This window comes from Equus quagga, chromosome 2, assembly GCF_021613505.1.
Source record: "Equus quagga isolate Etosha38 chromosome 2, UCLA_HA_Equagga_1.0, whole genome shotgun sequence".
NCBI classification, from domain to species: domain Eukaryota; kingdom Metazoa; phylum Chordata; class Mammalia; order Perissodactyla; family Equidae; genus Equus; species Equus quagga.
The window spans coordinates 13,570,103-13,590,581 of record NC_060268.1 but is presented as its reverse complement, the minus strand read 5'-3'; the positions used below and the strand labels follow the sequence as shown (position 1 = coordinate 13,590,581).

Genomic DNA, 20,479 nt, shown 5'->3' with positions numbered 1-20,479 from the left:
TTACAAAGTTATTTTATTTGGGTCATGCAGAATGAATATATCAGGTGAAAAAGAGTAGAGAAGGGCATTCCTGGGGCAAAAATACGGGCATTCAGGGATGATAAATATGGTTTAGCTGGACACGTATAGGGTGTCCTGGGTGTCACTGTGGTAGATGACAGTAAGGATAGGAGGCGGAGCTGGGGAGGAGTATTGGTATCCTTGACAGAACTACAGTGAGAAATAGGAGGTTGGGAGGGTAAGTTAACAAGAACTGCTTGCAGGTAGTCAAAGAATTTAGATAAGAATTTCAATAAACAGTCAAGAGCCATCAGTCTTTTACTATATTTAGATTTGTGTTTGAAAGAATATTTCCAGTGTTAATGTAGAGGATAATAATAATGATAACATCAACTACCAGGTAGCTACTACTTTCTGAGCTCTTGCTACATGAGAGACAGGCTGCTTAGTGCTTCCTGTGGATAATCTCATTTAATCCTTACAACAATCCTGAGTTTGGTACTCTTTTTACAGATTAAAGAAAAAATTAGACACAAAGACAGTGACATGCTTAATAAGAGGTTCTGGACCATGAAGCCCATGCTGATTTCCTAACAATCAGCTTCCATTTCTTTTTGAGGAAGATTAGCCCTGAGCTAACATCTGCCGCCAATTCTCTTTTTGCTGAGGAAGACTGGCCCTGAGCTAACATCCATGCCCATCTTCCTCTACTTTTTTATATGTGGGATGCCTACCACAGCATGGCATGCCAAGCAGTGCCATGTCCGCACCCGGGATCTGAACCAGTTGAACCCCGGGCCGCCAAAGCAGAATGTGCACACTTAATCACTGAGCCACTGGCATGACCCCCATATTTCTTAATATTATTAATTTATAAATTATGGACAGTCCATATTTATATTACCTTTTTGAGGAAATGATCTATAAAAAGATAGTAGATACATAAAATTATGTAGTTTCTCAATAAACTCACTTTCTTCTAACATGAAATGGTGACAATATTGATGGGCCTCCCGAAGAGGCTTTACAGTATTCTATCATAATGAATGGCAAACTGCATTAGTGGAGCCGATCAATTACATTTCATTTTGTTTTGGCACTCATACTTTTGCAACAGGTTCTTAACATTTGAGTAGTAGAACTGCAGGGATAACAAACTGTGACTAATTGAAGAATGATCATTGACTTCTGGTAATTTGTCTGATAGAGTTAAACAGAAACCCAATTCTGGCATTTAAGAAAAAGTCAAATCTAAACAGATTAGAAGAAATCAAATAATACTGGTTTGGCAGGAAAGAATATTTAAACCTAGGAAGAAAGTGTTTTTTAAAGTGTCTAATTTTATAATATCCCTCATACTGAAATTTCAGAATATTACATATATATCATATACCCATATACACATAAAGTCCCAAAATATAAATTATAACAGACATGCTGCATTCCATCTACTCAAATCTCACTCTTCGAGGCCCAGATTTTCTAGACATTGTTCCCTGATTTTCTTACTCCAAAGAAATGACTTCTTCCTTGGAACTCCCACAGCGTTTTATTTATAACCCTACTATGACACATTTTATCTCACGTTATAATTATTAATATACACATTATTCTCTCCTTTTAAACTATAAGCTTATCGAAGACAAGATTACCGTCTGATTTGTCTTCGCATCTCTCTCAAAATTTTTACCACTACTATGTAACTGATCAATAAACATTTTTGATAGAAGAAAAATAGTACAGTTCTATTTCTTGACCTGGCGGTGGTTAAACCGTAATTATTCAGCATATAGTATGTTTAGGATTTAAGTTCTTTTCTCAAATTATATTTTACAGTAAGAAAGTTTAAAAAGAAAAACTTAAGGAAAACAGGACATGAGAGATGGTTAATTTTATGTCAACTTGGCTAGGCCATGGTACCTAGTTGTTGGTCAAACACAAGTCTAGTCTAGATGTTGCTGTGAAGGTATTTTTTAGATGTGATTACTATTTAAATCAGGAGACTTTGAGTAAAGTACATTACTCTCCACAATGTGGGGGGGCCTCATCCATCAGTTGAAGGCCTGAGGAGAAAAGATTTAGGTCCCCAAGGAAGGAAGGAATTCTATCTCCAGACACTTTCTGACTTACACTACAACATCAACTCTCCCTAGGAACTCCTGCAGATTTCAGACTTGCCAATCCCCACAATCGTGTGAGCCAATTTCTTAAAATCAATCTTTCTCTCTTTTGTATGTACATACACATGATTATGTTTCTCTGAGAGCCTTAATACACCATGATTATATACTGAACTTCTGAAAATTTCTATGTATAATAAATCCTACATTAAAAAAGAAAAAGAAACAGTACATACATGATAACACCAAATTTAACATTTGTGCATACTCAAAATGTCTCTAGGATCAAAACAAATAATTGTCTTAAAATTTTTATTTAAGGAATAGAATCATGATAGCTAAGACTATGAAACTAACACTTTGGAATTATTACTCTCACTGCAAAAAAAACCCCCAAATCCTCAAAACACACACACACACACACACACACACACACACACACACTCTCACTCTCTCTCAACAGGTAACTAATAAATGATGTCTAAGATTAACCTGAAATACTCCTCAGGTCCAATGGTTACTCAGAATTTGCCTCCTCTTCCTCTCAAGTGTTGCATTTCAGTTCTAAGTGTATGATCAAACCAACAAACTGAGCTCGAGACAAAAAAAGTTACCCAGCTGACAAAGTCAGAGGTTGCAAGAAAATGCTTTTCAAGTACAAGTAATGCAAGAAACGACAAGTGAAGTCAAGGAGAGGTTTCAAAGCTTGAAAGACAGTCATCAATACTGACAGATTACTGTAATTCTGGCTGCCAGCATGATCGATTTGGGCAGCATATGACAATCAATATTGTCCTCATTTAGTGAACAACATTAGATTCATAGTTACAGAAGATGTTCCTAGGATAAAATTTAAACTGTATTTAATGATCATAAATAGCACAATTTATGCTGTGGAATCTTAGTGGGCACTTTTATTGGGCATGAAATAACTGGCACAGCAGTACAATTATCCAAATATAATTGAGTTTATTATATATTCTTTTACTCCTTCACTTTCTCTTATGAGGACTGAAGGAGTAACTCTGGTGATTTTCAAAGCCTGCTTCTATCTCAATTTCTGTTAAGTTTTATTGATCTGTTTTAGAAAGTATGATTTTTTTCCTTAATGGGAACTTATCTGGATTTGTCAAAAACATACATTTAAAAATTTACTGTATTTCTGAAATGTGTATTTGTTAATTAAAAGACATTTATATTTCGGTATCTTAAAATAAAGACCCATAATTGAAATTTATTATATAAACTTTCATTTAAAAATCAAGTACTCCAGCTGGATGAAGTCATTTTCCTTAACATTTAGAATTAATATAGAACTTTGTGAAGGATGACCATATGTTCTTCAGATTAGCAAAGGCTAGGAGTCTCTCTACTACATACTTAATTAGCACAGGACAATAATTTTCCTATAGCTTCTAAATTCAAGCTTCCAAGTCAAGAAAACATTTGTTTGATCTGTCTAGTTTAATGTTTTTACTCTGAGTGTTCCAGAAGTAGCTTTGCTGATAGAAATTACTCATACTTTCTGCGTAAACAAAGTGTTCATGTTTATTGTTTTCATCTGAAACTCTCTTTTACTATCTTAGAATTTTCTCGAATGTGGTATCTATTAATGTCTCAGCAAGATTAACTGTTAAGAACTTCACAAAGCAGGCCTGAAAATCCAATCCAATCAATTAATCTACCAACCAACCAAACAAAAACCCAATTAGGCAATTCTTTGGTGTTGGTAGAGTTGTTTTATATTGACTGCAATCTTTACAGATAACAGAGTTAATCATTACACAAAATAATGTACCTTATTTCACTTACTAAGCACTTCCAAATTCACTAATCTCATTTAATCTTCACAACAATTCCGAGATGGGTGTTAGAATCTTTTTAACAGATTAAGAAAATGAAGTTTAGAAGTTTAGAGATTCTGTGACTTGACTGCAGAGCCTGAGTTAAAAGTCAATGTTTTCTAACCGCAAATTCAGCTTAGACCTCTAGTATAACATGTAAGTCTGAAATAATTCTCAAGCGTATGAACCTTAGGCAGGAAAAAGAAATTAAGCCATATCTCCAATACTTTTAGTCTTGCATTTTTAACTACATTGTTGGTAAGGTGTGCATCCCAAATGTTCTTTGTACCTTGTTGTTGTACAGGTCAGAAATATTGTTTGGGCCAGAAACAGTTTGTGTTAGCTTGATAAACTGAGTTCTTGTTTTATGACATGAGAGGAAAACAGATTTTTGTATTACAATCTAATCTTTCACCACTTTCCCAAAAGGTTTAAGGCATTCTTTCAACTGGGTCTTAAGTAAAACGGTGGAGGACACCATCCTCAGATGAACATCAGGATCAGGCGACTGTAAAGAGGAAAAGGTCAGAGAGGACACCTCAGCAGAGCTGACACGTGGATGAGATTAGTCTTTGGGTAATAATCTGTATGTTCCTTGTAAGATTAGCTACCTTTCTAGAGATATTCAGGAAATAATAAATTGAATCCTTACATTTGACAACAACGATCACTTCAAATCTGAGTTTTCAACTTAAAGTGACGATATAACTGCTATAAATAAGAAATGTTATATAAATGTTATTAAGCTTAATCTATGTAACATGCCATGATCCACCTAAAATTCCATTTCACAGCATCAGAATACATAAGAATCAGATTGCCTAAGTCAATTTTCATCAAAAGAAGAAAATGTATGTGGCAGACTTACAATAAATCCATTTCATGTGGAACAGAACATAGGATATTTAAAAAAGCCTTCCCTGTAAAGTTTAACATCTACAATTTACTATGTAAAAGAAACATAACTGAATTTTTTTAATCGTATAGAAAAAGCATATGGAAACCCAAATCTATTTTAGAAAGGACTATCGGAAACAATTTAAAATCTATTTTAGAAAGGACTATCGGAAACAATTTAAAATTTAAAGCTATGTGCACATTGTGTCCCAGGCACTGTTCTAAGAGCTTTACACATACTTACTCATTCAGTTCTCATAACACCATAAGCTACATGTTATTACCACGCTCACTTTATAAATAAGGAAATTGAGGCTCAGAGAGGTTAAATAACTTCCCCAAGGCTAGACAGCTAAGGAAGTGGTGGCCATCATTTGAGTCCAGGCAATTTGGCTCCAGAAGCCATGTTCTTAAACACTTCATGTTCTCTTATACTTCCAGGTCTCTGTTTATATTGTCCCCCTGCTTGGAATGCTCTTCTTAATCTCATCCACCCGATTAACTCTTATGCATCCTTCAAGATTGGTCCAATCCTCACATTTCTCAGAAATATTTCCTAAGAGCACCATCCCTTCCAGCTGAGAGGCCCCTTGTTATTATATTTCCAGAACACTATGTGCATAACTCTATTACAGCACATATAGCGAAAATAGTAGATTTCCTCAACTAGACTGAGTAGTTTCTGATGACTATTTTGGTTATCTCTGCACATCCAGAGTAGCAGAGTTCCTAGCACATAATGGGGCTCTAATTAATTAACCAAAAGATAAGTAGTGATTAAAAGTGTATTAAAAAATACATCATTCAGGGAGCCGACCCCGTGGCCGAGTGGTTAAGTTTGTGCACTCCACTTCAGCGGTCCAGGGTTTCACCAGTTTGGGTCCTGGGCGTGGACATGGCACTGCTCATTAGGCCACACTGAGGCAGCGTCCCACATGCCACAACTAGAAGGACCCACAACTAGAATATACAACTATGTACTGGGGGGCTTTGGGGAGAAGAAAAAAGAAGATAAAAAGGAGAAAATTAAAAAAAATAAAATCATTCAAGTATCATAACTGCTCAAACCCTGGGAGGAACTCCATCATCTATACATCAATAAACAGAAACTCAAAGGTCTTAACAACACATAACAAATATTTACCTTGGAAAGTAGACAGATATGAGAGTAGAAACCATACTATTAAAAAGGATACAAGTTTTGATAGAGTGGAATCAGCGATTTCAGAGCACGGCTTGCATTTATAGCTGTTGCTCGAACCATAATGGGTAGGACCTTTCCATTCACAATAGCACCATCAAAAAGTGGACCAAAGAAGGGAACCTGATTGAGAAATTAGAACATAATTTTATACTCAGACTGGGGAAAGGCTGTAAATAAGAACAACAAAGACACTGTTTGCATAGAGAAGTGTTTCTGCTTCCTCTTTAGTTTTTCCTTCAGTAGAAATAACTATTCAAATTCAATTCTTTTCCACTATAGGTCATTCACACTAGGACAGTAAACAAACAAAAAATGCCAAAGGTCTACAGGGTTTCCATTCAAAAGAACTATGTGTTTCATGTAACTGACTAAATAATTTATACTCCTTGTCAATTTTCAAATTTTTGTAGCCTCAATTGTACACAAAAATCCAACACTAGAAATAAATTCCATTTCCTCCATTGAGTAAACACAGGAAAGATATACATTCTTGTAGGTAGCAAGTTAGTTTTTCATTATTTCTGTGTGAAACCAGCTTTAGTACATAACCTAAAACATTTTTATTACACGGTTTATTAGAAAAAAATCTATGTTTTGAAAATTACCATTTTTACCAGATGACTGACAGTTTCAAAAGTTATTCTATTTGAATATGGTTGGTACAAATGGCAGCTAAAGAGAAGGACATGAGCTGTGGATAATACAGTAAACATTTTAGGCTTTGTGGCCACATTGTCTCTGCTGTATTTTCTTCTGTGATGTTTTTACAGAAGAAAACCCATTAAAAATGTAAAAAACATTCTTAGCTTGCGGGCTGTACAAAAATAGGAAGTGAGCTACGGTTTGCTGGCCTCCGGTTTAGATGAACGCTAAAAACACCTGGCCAGAGGCTTAAATTCACACATTGGAAACTTATTCCAATTCAAGAAGAAATACGGAAGATTCATGATGAACTATCAAAAGGTAGGTTTTTTATAAACTACAAGTATTCAATTTAAAAAAAAGTAAGAGGGGCTGGCCCCGTGGCCGAGTGGTTAAGTTCGTGCGCTCTGCTGCAGCGGCCCAGGGTTTCGCCGGTTTGGATCCTGGGCGCAGACATGGCACTGCTCGTCAGGCCACGTTGAGGCGGTGTCCCACATGCCACAACTAGAAGGACCTGCAACTAAGATATACAACTATGTGCTGGGGGGATTTGGGGAGATAAAGCAGGAAAAAAAAAAAAAAAAAGACTGGCAACAGTTGTTAGCTCAGGTGCCAAGCTTTAAAAAAAAAAAGTAAGAAAGACAGCAAAATACTACAATTTTTATTATTTTGAAAGAAAATACTTCTGCAAGTGTGTTTCAACCGTATGGTATAGGACATCCAAGTAGAATTACTTGGCTTTTTTCTTTTTCACTTTGTAGAACTCTCATTTATTAAGTGACATGACTAAACAATTATGCCGTCTTGGTAAGATGCATCAACTAAAAATACAGGAATCAGACGTTGCTCTTCTAAAGGGAATGATTACTTCTCATGTATCTTTTAGGAAACTGCAATCATCCTCTTAACAAAAGGTAGGTCCTTCTGTGAGCTTAGTATAAAGCAACTTCCACTCTGGCACTATCTAGCCTTTTCCCATTTGAACACAGTTTCTTGCTATTTTTCCTGTTTTAGCTCCTTCTGAACTAGACTTAGACAACTCACATAGCTACCAGAGTCTGTGTCTCATTTCCCTTCATTTGCACAACTTGATGCCTAGTCTAATCCTTTTGAAAGGAGGAATGAAACTCACAACCCATATAGAACTCAAAATATATTATTAAAATGTAAGACGATGAGTTCTTACCTCTGGTTTTTTCATTATCTGGATACTGAACATGTGATTTTTCATTGGATATATTACAATAAGGACATCACCAAATTCTGTAGGAATAATTCCTCTTCTGTAGTCTCTAGTATGCTCTGACCAAACAATGTGTACTTCATCATTTCCTAAATGTCTCAACTGGAAAACCAAGAAAAGAGTTCATGGTGCTTTAGAAAAGCCCTGGGAGTATAGTCATATAGCTACTGACAACATACTAGAAAAAGGTTAAAAGGTAGAGAAATAAAAAACCATATTTTAAATATTTCATTTGATCATGTCTCACAACATGTGAAATACAAACACTCAAAAGCTTTAGGAGACACTGCAGAAAACCAGATAATTTTCAACTGTCTACGGTCAATGGGAAACAGAGAAGTCAGACAAAAAAGATTCACACACAGCCTGAGTATTCTTAACTAGCAACTGCACCAATTCTCCACTATGAAACCTTTTAAAAGATTGTTTTTAAAAAGTGCCTGATTTAAGACTCTTTTTTTCTGACCACTCTCTGGAAGTGCTAATGAGCAGAGAAGGAGCCTTTGGAGACAACAGGAAGAGAAGTAAAAGAAAGAGATATTTCATAAATTGGGTAATCACCTATTGACTAAGAGAAAAGTTGATTATATTTGGTTTAACAAATTTATTTCCAGGTTTTCTTTGCCCGTGAAATTCTTCCAAATAGACTTTTTGAGATTTGTTAGACTCTCAGGATGTTATTAAATACTTGTGGTGCTTACAAAGGTGTTTCTGGCAATCAGAGAGGGTTAACATTATGATGACTAAAATTATAAAAAAGCAAAGCAACCAAAAACTGGATTTCTAATAAGTTTGTTAGAAAAGTGAACCTAATACCCACTTGTCTTGAATTTTCTTTATCGATTCTCGCATAAACATGTATTTCCACATAAAATGTGGTTGTCTGACTGCATTTAGTGCTCCTGCCACTGCAGATATTCGACTCCATTTTTGGTGCGCATCTCCCACGGGCTTTTTGATTACTTTCAGGTAAGTGGACACATCGTAGGTGGGAAAGTTTGGAAGAGAAAACTAGTCTAAGTGTCATCAATATTTTTAGTATGAGCTAATATACAGACAACTTCTATTTTTGAAATGTGCAATTTATTTGGGCTTAAAGACCACATGGCAGGAAAAAAGTTAAGTGTGTGATTTAAAGAAGAAAGGAGTGAAGTTCACTTAATGAAAGGCTCTCTTCCGTTACCCTTTAGCCCTGAAGTTCTTAACCTGGGTTCAAGGGGTTTGTGCATATTTGAAAATTATTTGTAAAATTTTATTTGTGTATTTTTCTGAGGAGAGAGTCTATCAAACAGAAAAAAAAATACAAAAAAACTCCAAATACAAGAAAAGCCAAGAATCAGTGTTCTAATGGGTCTTAAAGTCCCCAAAACCAATCTATCTAGAAAATCCTAATCACTATGAATGTCATTAAGTATTTGAGAATACAAGGTAAATCCCTGAACTTTAAAATTTGTATTCCTAAGCGAGCAATGCCTTCTCAGACACTTTGATAGATTATAAGGTGGAGGCAGCTATTACTCTAAAGATAGTGCCGAGCTACATCTATAGACTGGAATCTATTATTTTAGAAATATAGTATAAAGGTTTATATTTTCTTTTAAGGAAGACTTTTTTTTTAGGTTTCAGTGGATTAAATAATTCTTTTTGGAAACCATAAATGTGCTTACTGCTCTAAATACATGATGGTAGGCCTCAAACATCAAAATATTGTTTAAGTTTTAATTTTCATTATTTATACCACACATACACACCTTGAATGATATAAATGCAGGACTTGGGCTCTGTGACATTTTTAAAAACCAAAAAAGATTACACAACTTAGAAAAGCCATGGCTCTATAATTTCATTTTTTAATCAAAATACTTTAAAAATATCCTTCCTATACAGCCATCCCCATGTGTCAGCTTCTCTAATAGGTTTATGTTAACTGAATACAAAAGAAATGTGAAATAAATTTAACCAGGAGGGATGATCCAATCTAATTTTGATACATTAATGTCATATGCTGTACATGTTACAATAGCAGCCAGATCTAATACTAAGCTCCAGGCTATACTGAGATTTCCAAATGGCAGATTGTTCTAAGTGATATCAAGTATAATTGAAGTAATAAACGATAGTAAAAGCTGAGCACACTGTCAGGAAGAATTTAAGTATTTACTTTTTAAAATTAAATGAGTTAGGTTAGGAAAGACAAGACAACTGAAATAATGCAGGTCTCAATTTACAGAAAATTCCTTTTATTTATCTGCTACATTAACCCTTGAACTCTTGCCAAAGCTATCTATAATTTCTAGTGCCCACTTATCTAAAGAAACGAGAGAAAAGGGCAACTGTAGTTTTATCTTTTAACCAAAGCTTGTCTTCAAATATCTACCACAGAGTATTAAAAGTCTGTTATAGAAGTTTAAGGGAAAAGAATAATACATTTTTACCAAGATGTTGTAATGAAGATATTTGTGTAACCATATGTATAACAAAGTCATTCTAAACATGTTCAAGTGTTTTAAGGGAAAAGCTTCAAGATCATCCTTTATCATTGATATTCAAATGCTAAAAAAAGTAATGTTTTATGCTGTCAAGGTATGTTTTTATATCTTTCTGTTTTAAAAATCTGCTATATAATAATTAAACACAAATTGAGAAATTGCTAATCATTGCTATGTATCTTAAGAATCTTTGAAAGACTAATGAAAAAACGCATTTTGAGTGGTTAACAGATTCAAAAGGGTGCTTGATATATTTGACATAAATACTTTATATACTGTTTTATATTTATCTATTCCTTCTCTCTCATAGACTTACAAGATTGTGTCCTATGCATACTCAGTGGGTTTTTCTATACTCTGAAAACTCCCAAAGGAGTTCCTACCTACATGTTTTTATACCCTGATTCCAATCCCTTCTGAAATAGAGTATAAGCCTGTACACAGGATAGGTCTGTTAAAATGACTGGCAACCAAATTCCTCTTCCAAATTCACTTCAACTGCTGCTACAGTCATTTTGAGATTCAAGGTCTATAACATAAGCTGCAATTACCATCATCAATTTATGAAGATAAAACAGTTAAATGAAATTATTCAGCATGTGTAAAATTGAAGTCCTCAATATATTACCGAGTATTAGCACCAGGAGAGACGTCAAAGCTCGAATTTCCCACCCAATACAGGAACTCTCACTGCAATATCCCTGACAAGTAGTCCTGCCTCTGCTTGAATACTTCTAAGGTTGAGAAGCTTACAAATTCACAAATCAGCCTATTCATTTTTAAAGAGCTACAATCATTAGAACATTCTTTATACTAAGCTAAAATCTGCTTTCCTGAAGCTAGTTTTCCCAAAGTGAGCCTTACCAAACAAATCCAATCTATATCCTATATACTATCTTTTCAGATATTTGAAGACCGGTCTAATACACATCTCAACTTTTCTTTTCCAGGTTAAAAGTGTCCTTAGTTCCACTTATGGTTTACAAACCTATTCATCATTCTGGATTATTACCTAAGTTTATTGATGTTTCTATTAAATTGTGCACAGCATGAATATATGTTCTAACAAATACAACCAGCATGAATATAAGTTCCAACTACTACCACCAGCCCACAGTGCGGCTACTATTTCCTTTGTTCTGTTCACTAAATTAGTTTCTGCATTTTTACAACGCAGCCTCAAATGAAGTTGTAGTCAGTCGTAGTAAACTGGATGCCAGAACTAAAAAGAAGATTTCATATTCTTCTTAAATTTTATCTTGCCAGGTTCAGTTTATCTTTAAGCCTAACAAGGTCTTTTGTTAGCCTGATCCTGCTATTAATGTATTGGCTCTCTCTTTCCCAGATTTGGGTTAATGTTAAATTCAAATTCTTGTGTTTTCATTTAGATTTTAGATAAAAATGTCAAATGAGACAGTTCAGGTAAGAGACTTAACAGCAAGTCATTATAGATGTTCCTCCTGGTTAAAAAAATATCCAACATTTATTTATTTATTTTTATTTTAAATTTTTTTTGAAAAAGATTAGCCCTCAGCTAACATCTGCTGCCAATCCTCCTCTTTTTGCTGAGAAAGACTGGCCCTGAGCTAACATCCGTGTCCATCTTCCTCTACTTTATATGCGGGACTCCTACCACAGCATGGCTTGCCAAGCGGTGCCATGTCTGCACCTGGGATTTGAACCGGTGAACCCTGGGCCGCCAAAGCTGAATGTGCGCACTTTACCGCTGTGCAACCGGGCTGGCCCTCCAACACTTATTAAATGCTTATTATTTTAAGTGCTTTGTGAAAATTTATTTAATTTTCAAAACAATGCTACAAGGTAAGTATAATTATTATTACCCCTATTTTTACAGGTGAGGAATTAAAGCTTAAAAAGATAAAGTAACTTGCCTAAGGTCACATAACTAGTAAGTGGCAGAGCCAGAATTTAAACTCAGGCAGGCTGGTTCCAGAAACCATACTTTAACCACCTCCCTATATTGCCTCTCATTAAATTTATATCTCTAGATATGATTATATAACCAGTCATGAATATACTTACTGAACTATTATTAAGATCACATTTCTTCAACTTGTCCACAACAAACGACTTAGTTAAATGCTTTATACTGTCTAAATGGCCTTCTCTGATCTAGTAATCCTATTAAAAAAAATTAAGTTACTTTGATATGATTTTGTTATGGTGAACTCATGGTGGTTCCTGGTGATCACTACTTCATTACTTAAGTGCTCACATACCATCTGTTTAATAATCCTGTTTTGCCAGGCACTGACATGGAGCTCATGAATGTTAGTAATTTTTGTAGGTGGTGGCCTGTTCCATGTCCTTTTACGAAAATCAGATGTTTGCCATCTTATGGCAGTATTCTCATGTTCCACAACTATCAGCAGAGATACCAGAGTCAATTCTACATTTCCGCAGTGTCACAATATTATTCATCCGCAGCTGGAGAATTCACAGAAAGTAACTATACCTTCTCTTTCACAAAATCAGCTTACCCTCTGACTTCCCTATTTCTGTCAAAAACATCTGACAACTAATTATAATTACTTAGGGTCAAACCTGAAAGTCTTCAATTCCTCTGTTTTCCTCACTGTATCTCTAACAAGCACTTCGTTTTTTTTCTAAAAAAAAGGGTTAAGGGCCTGCCGCGTGGCACAGTGGTTAAGTTCGCACATTCTGCTCCGGCGCCCTGGGGTTTGCTGGTTCGGATCCCGGGTGGGGACATGGCACTGCTTGGCAAGCCACGCTGCGGTAGGTGTCCCACATATAAAAACTAGAGGAAGATGGGCACGGGTGTTAGCTCGGGGCCAGTCTTCCTCAGCAAAAAAGAGGAGGACTGGCAGATGTTAGCTCAGGGCTGATCTTCCTCAAAAGAGAAAAAAAAGGGTTATATTTCTTTTTTGTACTTTCCTTCCTGCTGTCCTAGGTCAGATGCTAGTCATCCTGCACACCTGGACTAGTTCATGAGTTCTTAAAAGGCCCTGTCTCCTCTTTCCTATCCACCTTCTTTAACACATTAGCAAATACTGAGAGCTGACTAAATGCACTGTGCCAGCTATTGCAGATATAATGGTGAGGAAAAACAGACAGTCTCTGCTGTCACAAAGCTTCAGTCCAGTGGAAGAGACAGAGTAAAATAACTAAGCAATAAATGAATAAGTAACAATACAGATCATGATTGAAATATTCATCTCTGAATGCAAATAACAAAGAAAACTGGTCTATAATGGCACTTGAAGAATGCATACAAGTTATTTAGGTTAGGCTGTCCCTTCAGGAAGTAGTGGTATACATGTAGAAACTGAATCTGAGTAACACTCACTGCCCAAGCCCTCATTCTTTCCCCCATCTTCCAGACACCCACATGTAGCAAAACATACACTACCACATACTCCTCCATCATGTGAAAAAACATACTTTCACACATGTTCTTATAGTCACAAATATTTTCATATATTCACTTGCTGTCTGGATCATTCACTTTTAGTAATTAAGAAAAGCTTCTTGAAGCAATAAACATAGCAACTGGTATACAATACCTTAGCAGAGTGGGCATTCAATAAATACTGCTGACTATTAAAAAGATAGTATCACAGTGCTTATCTTGGCAATTTTTTTCTATCATTACGTAGTGCACAGAATAAAAATAGAATTATCTGCAATTACGGCATTTATTTAATATGCCACTTTGAAGGTGAGAAGTGCTCTAAAGAAAATGAAACAGGGTGACGTGATACTGTTTCTGTGTGGAGGGGGCTTCTTTAGCTAGGATGGTCTGGGGAGGTGCCTCTGAGGAACTGGCATGCGAGTCTGAGAAAGAACAACGAGAATGAGAAAGCCTGATGGTGCGGAGAAGGAGCCTTTCAAATGGAAGGAAGAGTATGTGCAGAGCCCCTGAGATGGGAATGAGCTTGACATGGTGGCAGGTTAGAATGACAGCCAGTGAGGCCAGATTGTGGTAAATGAAAAGGAAAGTGACAGGAGATGAGAACAGAGAGGTAGGCAGGCAGGTGGCTAAATCACACAGGCACTGAAGGCCACAGTGAAGAATTAGTGTTTTCTTCTACAGGCAATAAGAAGCCACTGTTATACCATCCAAATTGTACCATTCACAGTGGTGAGATGAATTGACTCTGAACCATTTATATTTCCTGGTTGCCTATCCTCTGTTTTTGTCATCAGGAGTATGTTTACAGAAATTAGGGTTAAGGGTAGGGTCTCTGATATTAAAATAGTATTATTTTACAGAAGGCTGTTATATTTGGGACTGAAGCCATGAGTATAATTCTATAGCATTTATTAGCTATTATATTAGCTAGACTTTTACTAAAATAATAAAAATTTAGTTATTCCTTAAATTTGTTTTTGATTCATTTTCCAGACTATATTTAGCATGTAATTTTTTTGAAAGTAACATACGCTTTAATTTTATTTCTAGATAAAATAAAGAAAAAGAGATTCAAAATTAAAATCAGATCAAGCAGATCTATAAAGCTCATTTATTTGCAAAACTATTGTGACCAAATTTCAAAACAGAAAATGAACTGCTGTCCATTACACTAACAGTATTTCAGAGGAAACTGACTTAAATAAAGTGCTTCTTTACACTTTTTTGGGGGGTCCAGGAAATGAAAGATAGACTAGAGAGTCCAACTAAGTACGTTACAATTATCTCAACTTGATCTTCTTCAAACTCCTGAAAGGATGATTCAGCTACCTATGAAGCAGAGTATCAGCAAGTGGCTAGAACAAGGAGACAGAGGAAATGAGACAAGCTCCTGCGAACACTTTATACCAATGCTTGCAGCACTTTTGATTTTTAGGGGTGAATAAACTCAGTTAAGTGGAAATTATTTTTAACCATTCTCCATCAATCTTCCTCAGGTAGAGACAATTTACAGAACAGATGGCTTGACTGGGGTTATATCAGGATTTTTGATATGGTAGTATATTTCTAAGAGACTACTTTATTAGACTGAATGTTTAGTTAATTTGTTCAAAAAGGATAATCTACATTGTAAAAATTCTGTTGATATCGTCTTGAGCCTTCAAAAAGCTTTTCTTCATAAGAAATGAAATGCTACACTTAAACAGGTTCAAGGATATTTACCTCATTCTGAGAAAATAAAATGCTTAAAAATAATTTACAAAATCACCACATATTTTAAATAAAAAGTGAGAACTAAAATTAGTTTCTATAAAATAGATGTAAATGATTTTCTCCTATCAAGCTTAAAACAAAGAACCAGAGTCATAAATAATTCTAGCTTGCCAGAGGCACAGCTATTTCTTTATACTGACTGTCAACTATCTAATTTAATTAGAGGTATTAAACTCCATGCTGAGGTCAAGGAGCCTTACTTCCTCCAATATTACACTTCAACCAGTGCTCATTAATGTGTCTACTGAATGGATTAACACACCTAAAGATATATGTACAAAGGAAAGGGGGACAACCTAATGATATCCAATTGTTCATTTGTAATAGGACACATGTTCTAGGCCTCAACTTATTACCACTAATGTGGAATTTATTAAATTCAGGAGAAAAAATACCAATACAGAAAGTGATTTTTTATTAAGGAGAACTGGTATAAGACAACTGGTTTCTAAGATTAAGTTTAAACATTTAACCTTTTATTAAAAAGAAATTGATACTATAATAGAGCTAAAATATAAGCCTGTTACTTAGAAAAATGTTACATGCTAGGACTCTGAAGACAGATTGAGGGCAAGAGTCATACTAAACAGGGAAAAGGAAAACTCAGTATACAGAGAAACAAACGTTAAGTTTTTTTGATATCTATGAAAAGAAGGTTTAGAACAGCTATAATGAATTATGAGGCCAGGTAAATATTTCCTTTCCACTGAATTACAGGAAATGTTGCCTTAATTTAGTCCCAACCTTGATAGATTACCTTGTACTTAAACAGATTTAAATTACTGCTTGAGAACATAAGAGAACTATACCTTCCCAAATGATACTGCTTTATTACACAGTTTACAATTTTGAAGGTTTCACTTTTATATGTAGGTACCATACATGTGAAAGCAGTGACATTTTGAAATTTTCCCACTAAAACAAACAAGCCTTTAAAATTGCTTTATTTAAGTAAAAAAAGCCTATCTAGCCAGGGTAATTTTTTTCAATAAAATGGGTACAATTATTTTAACAACTAAGATAATACATAAGCTTGCATTAAAAAAGTTATAATATTTCTGTCATCTCAATATTAAAGAATTAGAATATCACACCATGTAATTGCCTGTGTTCTTTCTCCTTACTAAATAATGGGAAAAAATACTAGCACTTTTCCACTTGGTAAGCTATCAAATAATTTTAATTTGGAATTAATTAGCTTAAAGGAAAAAATTAAATTAACACTTTTTCTAGGATGTGATGTCAGCAAAATGGTGGACTAGGGAAGTTCCAAACTCTTGTTCCTCCACAGAAACAGTGAAAAAACATAATCTTATACGTAGAAAACTGTGATTCCACAAAAAAACTGTTAGAGCTAATACATGAATTCAGCAAAGTTGCGTGACACAAAATCAACACACAAAAATCAGTTGCATTTCTTTACACTAACAATGAATAATTCAGAAAGAAAATTATAAAAAATTCCATTTACAATTGTGTCAAAAAGAATAAAATACTTATGGATACGTTTAATCAAGGAGGAGAAAGACTCATAGACTGAAAACTACAAAACATCGTTAAAAGAAATTAAAGACTATGTAAGCATATGATATCCCATGTCCATGGACTGGAAGTCTTAATATTGTTAAGATGACAACAGTACCCAAAGTGATCCAAAGAGTCAACACAATCCCTATCAAAACCCCAACAAAGTTTCTTGCAGAAATAGAAAAACCCATCCTAAAATTCATATGGAGTCTCAGAGAGCTTGAATAGCAAAAACAATCTTGAGAAAGAAAAACAAAGTTGTAGAACTCACATTACTTAATTTTAAAACTTACTACAAAGCTACAGCAATTAAACTATTCAATTAAAGCAAAAGGACAGACATTTAGACCAATGCAATACAACAGAAAGCCCAGAAGAAAGTCTTTGCATATATGGCCAATTGATTTTTTCACAGGTGCCAAGATCATTCAATGGGGGAAAGTGCAGTCTTTTCAACAAGTGATGCCAGGAAAACTGGATAGCCACATGCAAAAGAATGAAGTTGGACCTTTACCTCATACTACATACAAAAATTAACTAAAAATGGATCAAAAACCTAAATGTAAAAGCTAAAACTATAAAACTCTTAGAAGAAAACATACAGGAAAATTTTCATGACATTGGATTTGACAATGGTTTCTTGAATTGACATCAAAAGCAGAGGCAACAAGGAAAAAAATAAATTGGATTCCATCAAAATTAAAACTTCAGTGTATCAAAGGACACCATCAAAGAGTGAAAAGAATGGGAGAAAATATTTGCAAGTAATATATCTGATAAAGGCTTAACATCTAGAATATATAAAGAACTCCTACAACATAAAAACAAAAATACAAATAACCTAATTCAAAAATGGGTAAAAGACGTGTATAGACATTTCTCCAAAGAAGATAACAAATGGCCAATATGCACATAGAAAGATGCACATAACCAGTCATTAGGGAAATGCAAATCAAAACCACAATGAAATACCACTTTGCATCTATTAGGATAGCTAAAATTTTTTTTAAAAATTGAAAATAACGAGTGTTGATGAGGATGTGGAAAAACTGGAATGCTTGTCCATTGCTGGTGGGAATGTAAAATGGCACAATCACTGTGGAAAACAGTTCCTCAGAAAGCTAAATGTATAATTTCTGTATTACTCAGCAATTCCACTCCTAGGTATACCCTAAAAGAACCAAACCAAAAATAGGGATTCAAATACTTACACAACGTTCACGGCAACATTATTCACAATAGCCAAAAAGCGGAAATAACAGTGTCCATCAATAGATGAATGGATAAAAGAAATGTGGTGTATACATATAATGGAATATTATTCAGCCATAAAAAGGAATGAAATTCTGATACATACTACAACATGGATGAATCTTGAAAACACTATGCTAAGTGAAATAAGACGGACACAAAAAGACAAATACTGCATGATTCCACTTATCTGAGGTGCCTAGAAATGGAATCATACAGTACTCACTTCAAATTCATAGAGACAGAAAGTAGATCAGAGGTTACCAGGGGCTGGGTGGAAGGGGGAATGGAGAGTCACTGTTAATAGGTACAGAGTTTCTGTTTGAAAGGATAAAGTTCTGGGTCTTCCAGTTTCCAGTCTGGCATGTAAGGAGCTTAGAAGTCACCACTCTGTCCTAACAACAAGTAAAAAGGTAAACAAACTGAAAAATCAACTACTCTTCTTAGGTCAGATAAGTGAGGTTACAGGGCAAACCGCTGCCACCAAAATTAGGCAGACAGGCAAATACAGAGAATAATAACTTAACGGAGGAGAAACCTCTGTAGGAACCAGTGCCAGGGTAGGAAAACCTGAACTGTAACTGAGAAATTTCTGGAGACCCAGTGTGGACAAGTCTGAGAGACTGAAGAAGCATCAGAACCAGAGTCAGATATGGCAGAGATGTTGGAATTACAACTATGATTAATATGCTAAGAGCTCTAACAGAAAAACTAGACAATATGCAAGAACAGATGGATAATGTAAGATGGAAATTCTCAAAAAGAATAAAAAAGAAATGCTATAAATGGAAAACAATGTAACTGAAGTGAAGAATATCCTTGATGGGCTCATTAATAAACTGGACATGACTGAAGAATCTCTGGGCTTAAAAACATAACAACAGAAACTCCTAAAACTGAAAAGCAAAGAGAAAAAAAAGACCAAAAAAAAAAAAAAAAAACCAGAACAAAATATCCAAGAACTGTGGGACAACTACCAAAAGTTTAACACACATATAAGAGGGAGAACAAAGAGAGAAAGAAACAGAAGCAATATTTGAAGCAGTAATGACTGAGAATTGCCCCCAAATTAATGTCAGGTACCAAACCACAGATCCAGGAAGCTCAGAGAACACTAAGCAGGATAAATGCCCAGAAAACTACACCTAGGCACATCATGTTCGAACTTCATAAAATCACAGATAAGAAAAATCTTGAGAGAAGACAGAGGGAAAAAACCATTTTATTTATAGAGGAGCAAAGATAAAAATTACATCTGACTTCTCAGAAACTATGCAAGCAAGAAGAGAGTGGGGTGAAATATTTAAAGTGCTGAGAGAAAAAACTACCAACCTAGAACTCTGTACCCTGCAAAATTATCCTTCAAAAGTATAGGAGAATAAAGACTGTCTCAGACAAACAAAAATTGAGGGCATTTGTTGCCAGTAGACCTGCCTTACATAAAATGTTAAAAAGTTCTTCAAGAGAAAAGTAAAATGATATAGGTTAGAAATTCAGATCTATATAAAGAAAGGAAGTGAGAATCAATAATTGCAACAATGCATTTGATTATGTATGCTTATGTATAAGTGAAATGAATGACAGCAATCATACAAGGGATAGGAGGGAAGAACTGTGCACACTGTGTTATTATAAGGTACTTGCAGTACCCATGAAGCAGTATAGTGTTATTTGAAAGCAGAAGTGGATTAGTTGTAAATGTATAGTACAAACTCTAGGGTGATGACTAAAAAAAGTTAAAAAAGAAAGGAAGTATAATTGATATGTTAAGAAAGGAGAGAAAATGAAATCATATAAAATGCTCAATTATCGGGGCCGGCCCCGTGGCCAAATGGTTAAGTTTCAGCGCACTGCTTTGGCAGCCCAGGGTTTCACTGGTTTGGATCCTGGGCGTGGACATGGCACCACTCATCAGGCCATGCTGAGGTGGCATCCCACACAGCACAACCAGAAGCACTTACAACTAGAATACACAAGTATGTGCTGGGGGGCTTTGGGGAGAAGAAGAAGGAGGAGAAGAAGAAAAAAAGAAGGAGGGGGAGGAGGAGGAGAGGAGGAGGAGAGGAAGAGGAGAGGAGGAGGAGAGGAGGAGGAG

At 35.2% G+C, this 20,479-nt stretch overlaps 1 protein-coding gene across 7 annotated transcripts in view; it reads right to left on the bottom strand.

Annotated features, from left to right (window-relative positions):
* The window catches only part of RALGAPA1 (Ral GTPase activating protein catalytic subunit alpha 1), a 226,824-nt gene that overhangs the window by 22,916 nt on the left and 183,429 nt on the right, over positions 1–20,479 (bottom strand). For all 7 annotated transcript variants that reach the window (XM_046650085.1, XM_046650124.1, XM_046650133.1 and 4 more), the window contains 2 exons: positions 7,894–8,052; positions 6,058–6,185 (listed from right to left, as the gene is read on the bottom strand). In XM_046650085.1, the coding sequence (XP_046506041.1) occupies positions 6,058–6,185; positions 7,894–8,052 (287 nt within the window). The remainder of the gene's footprint in view (positions 1–6,057; positions 6,186–7,893; positions 8,053–20,479) is intronic.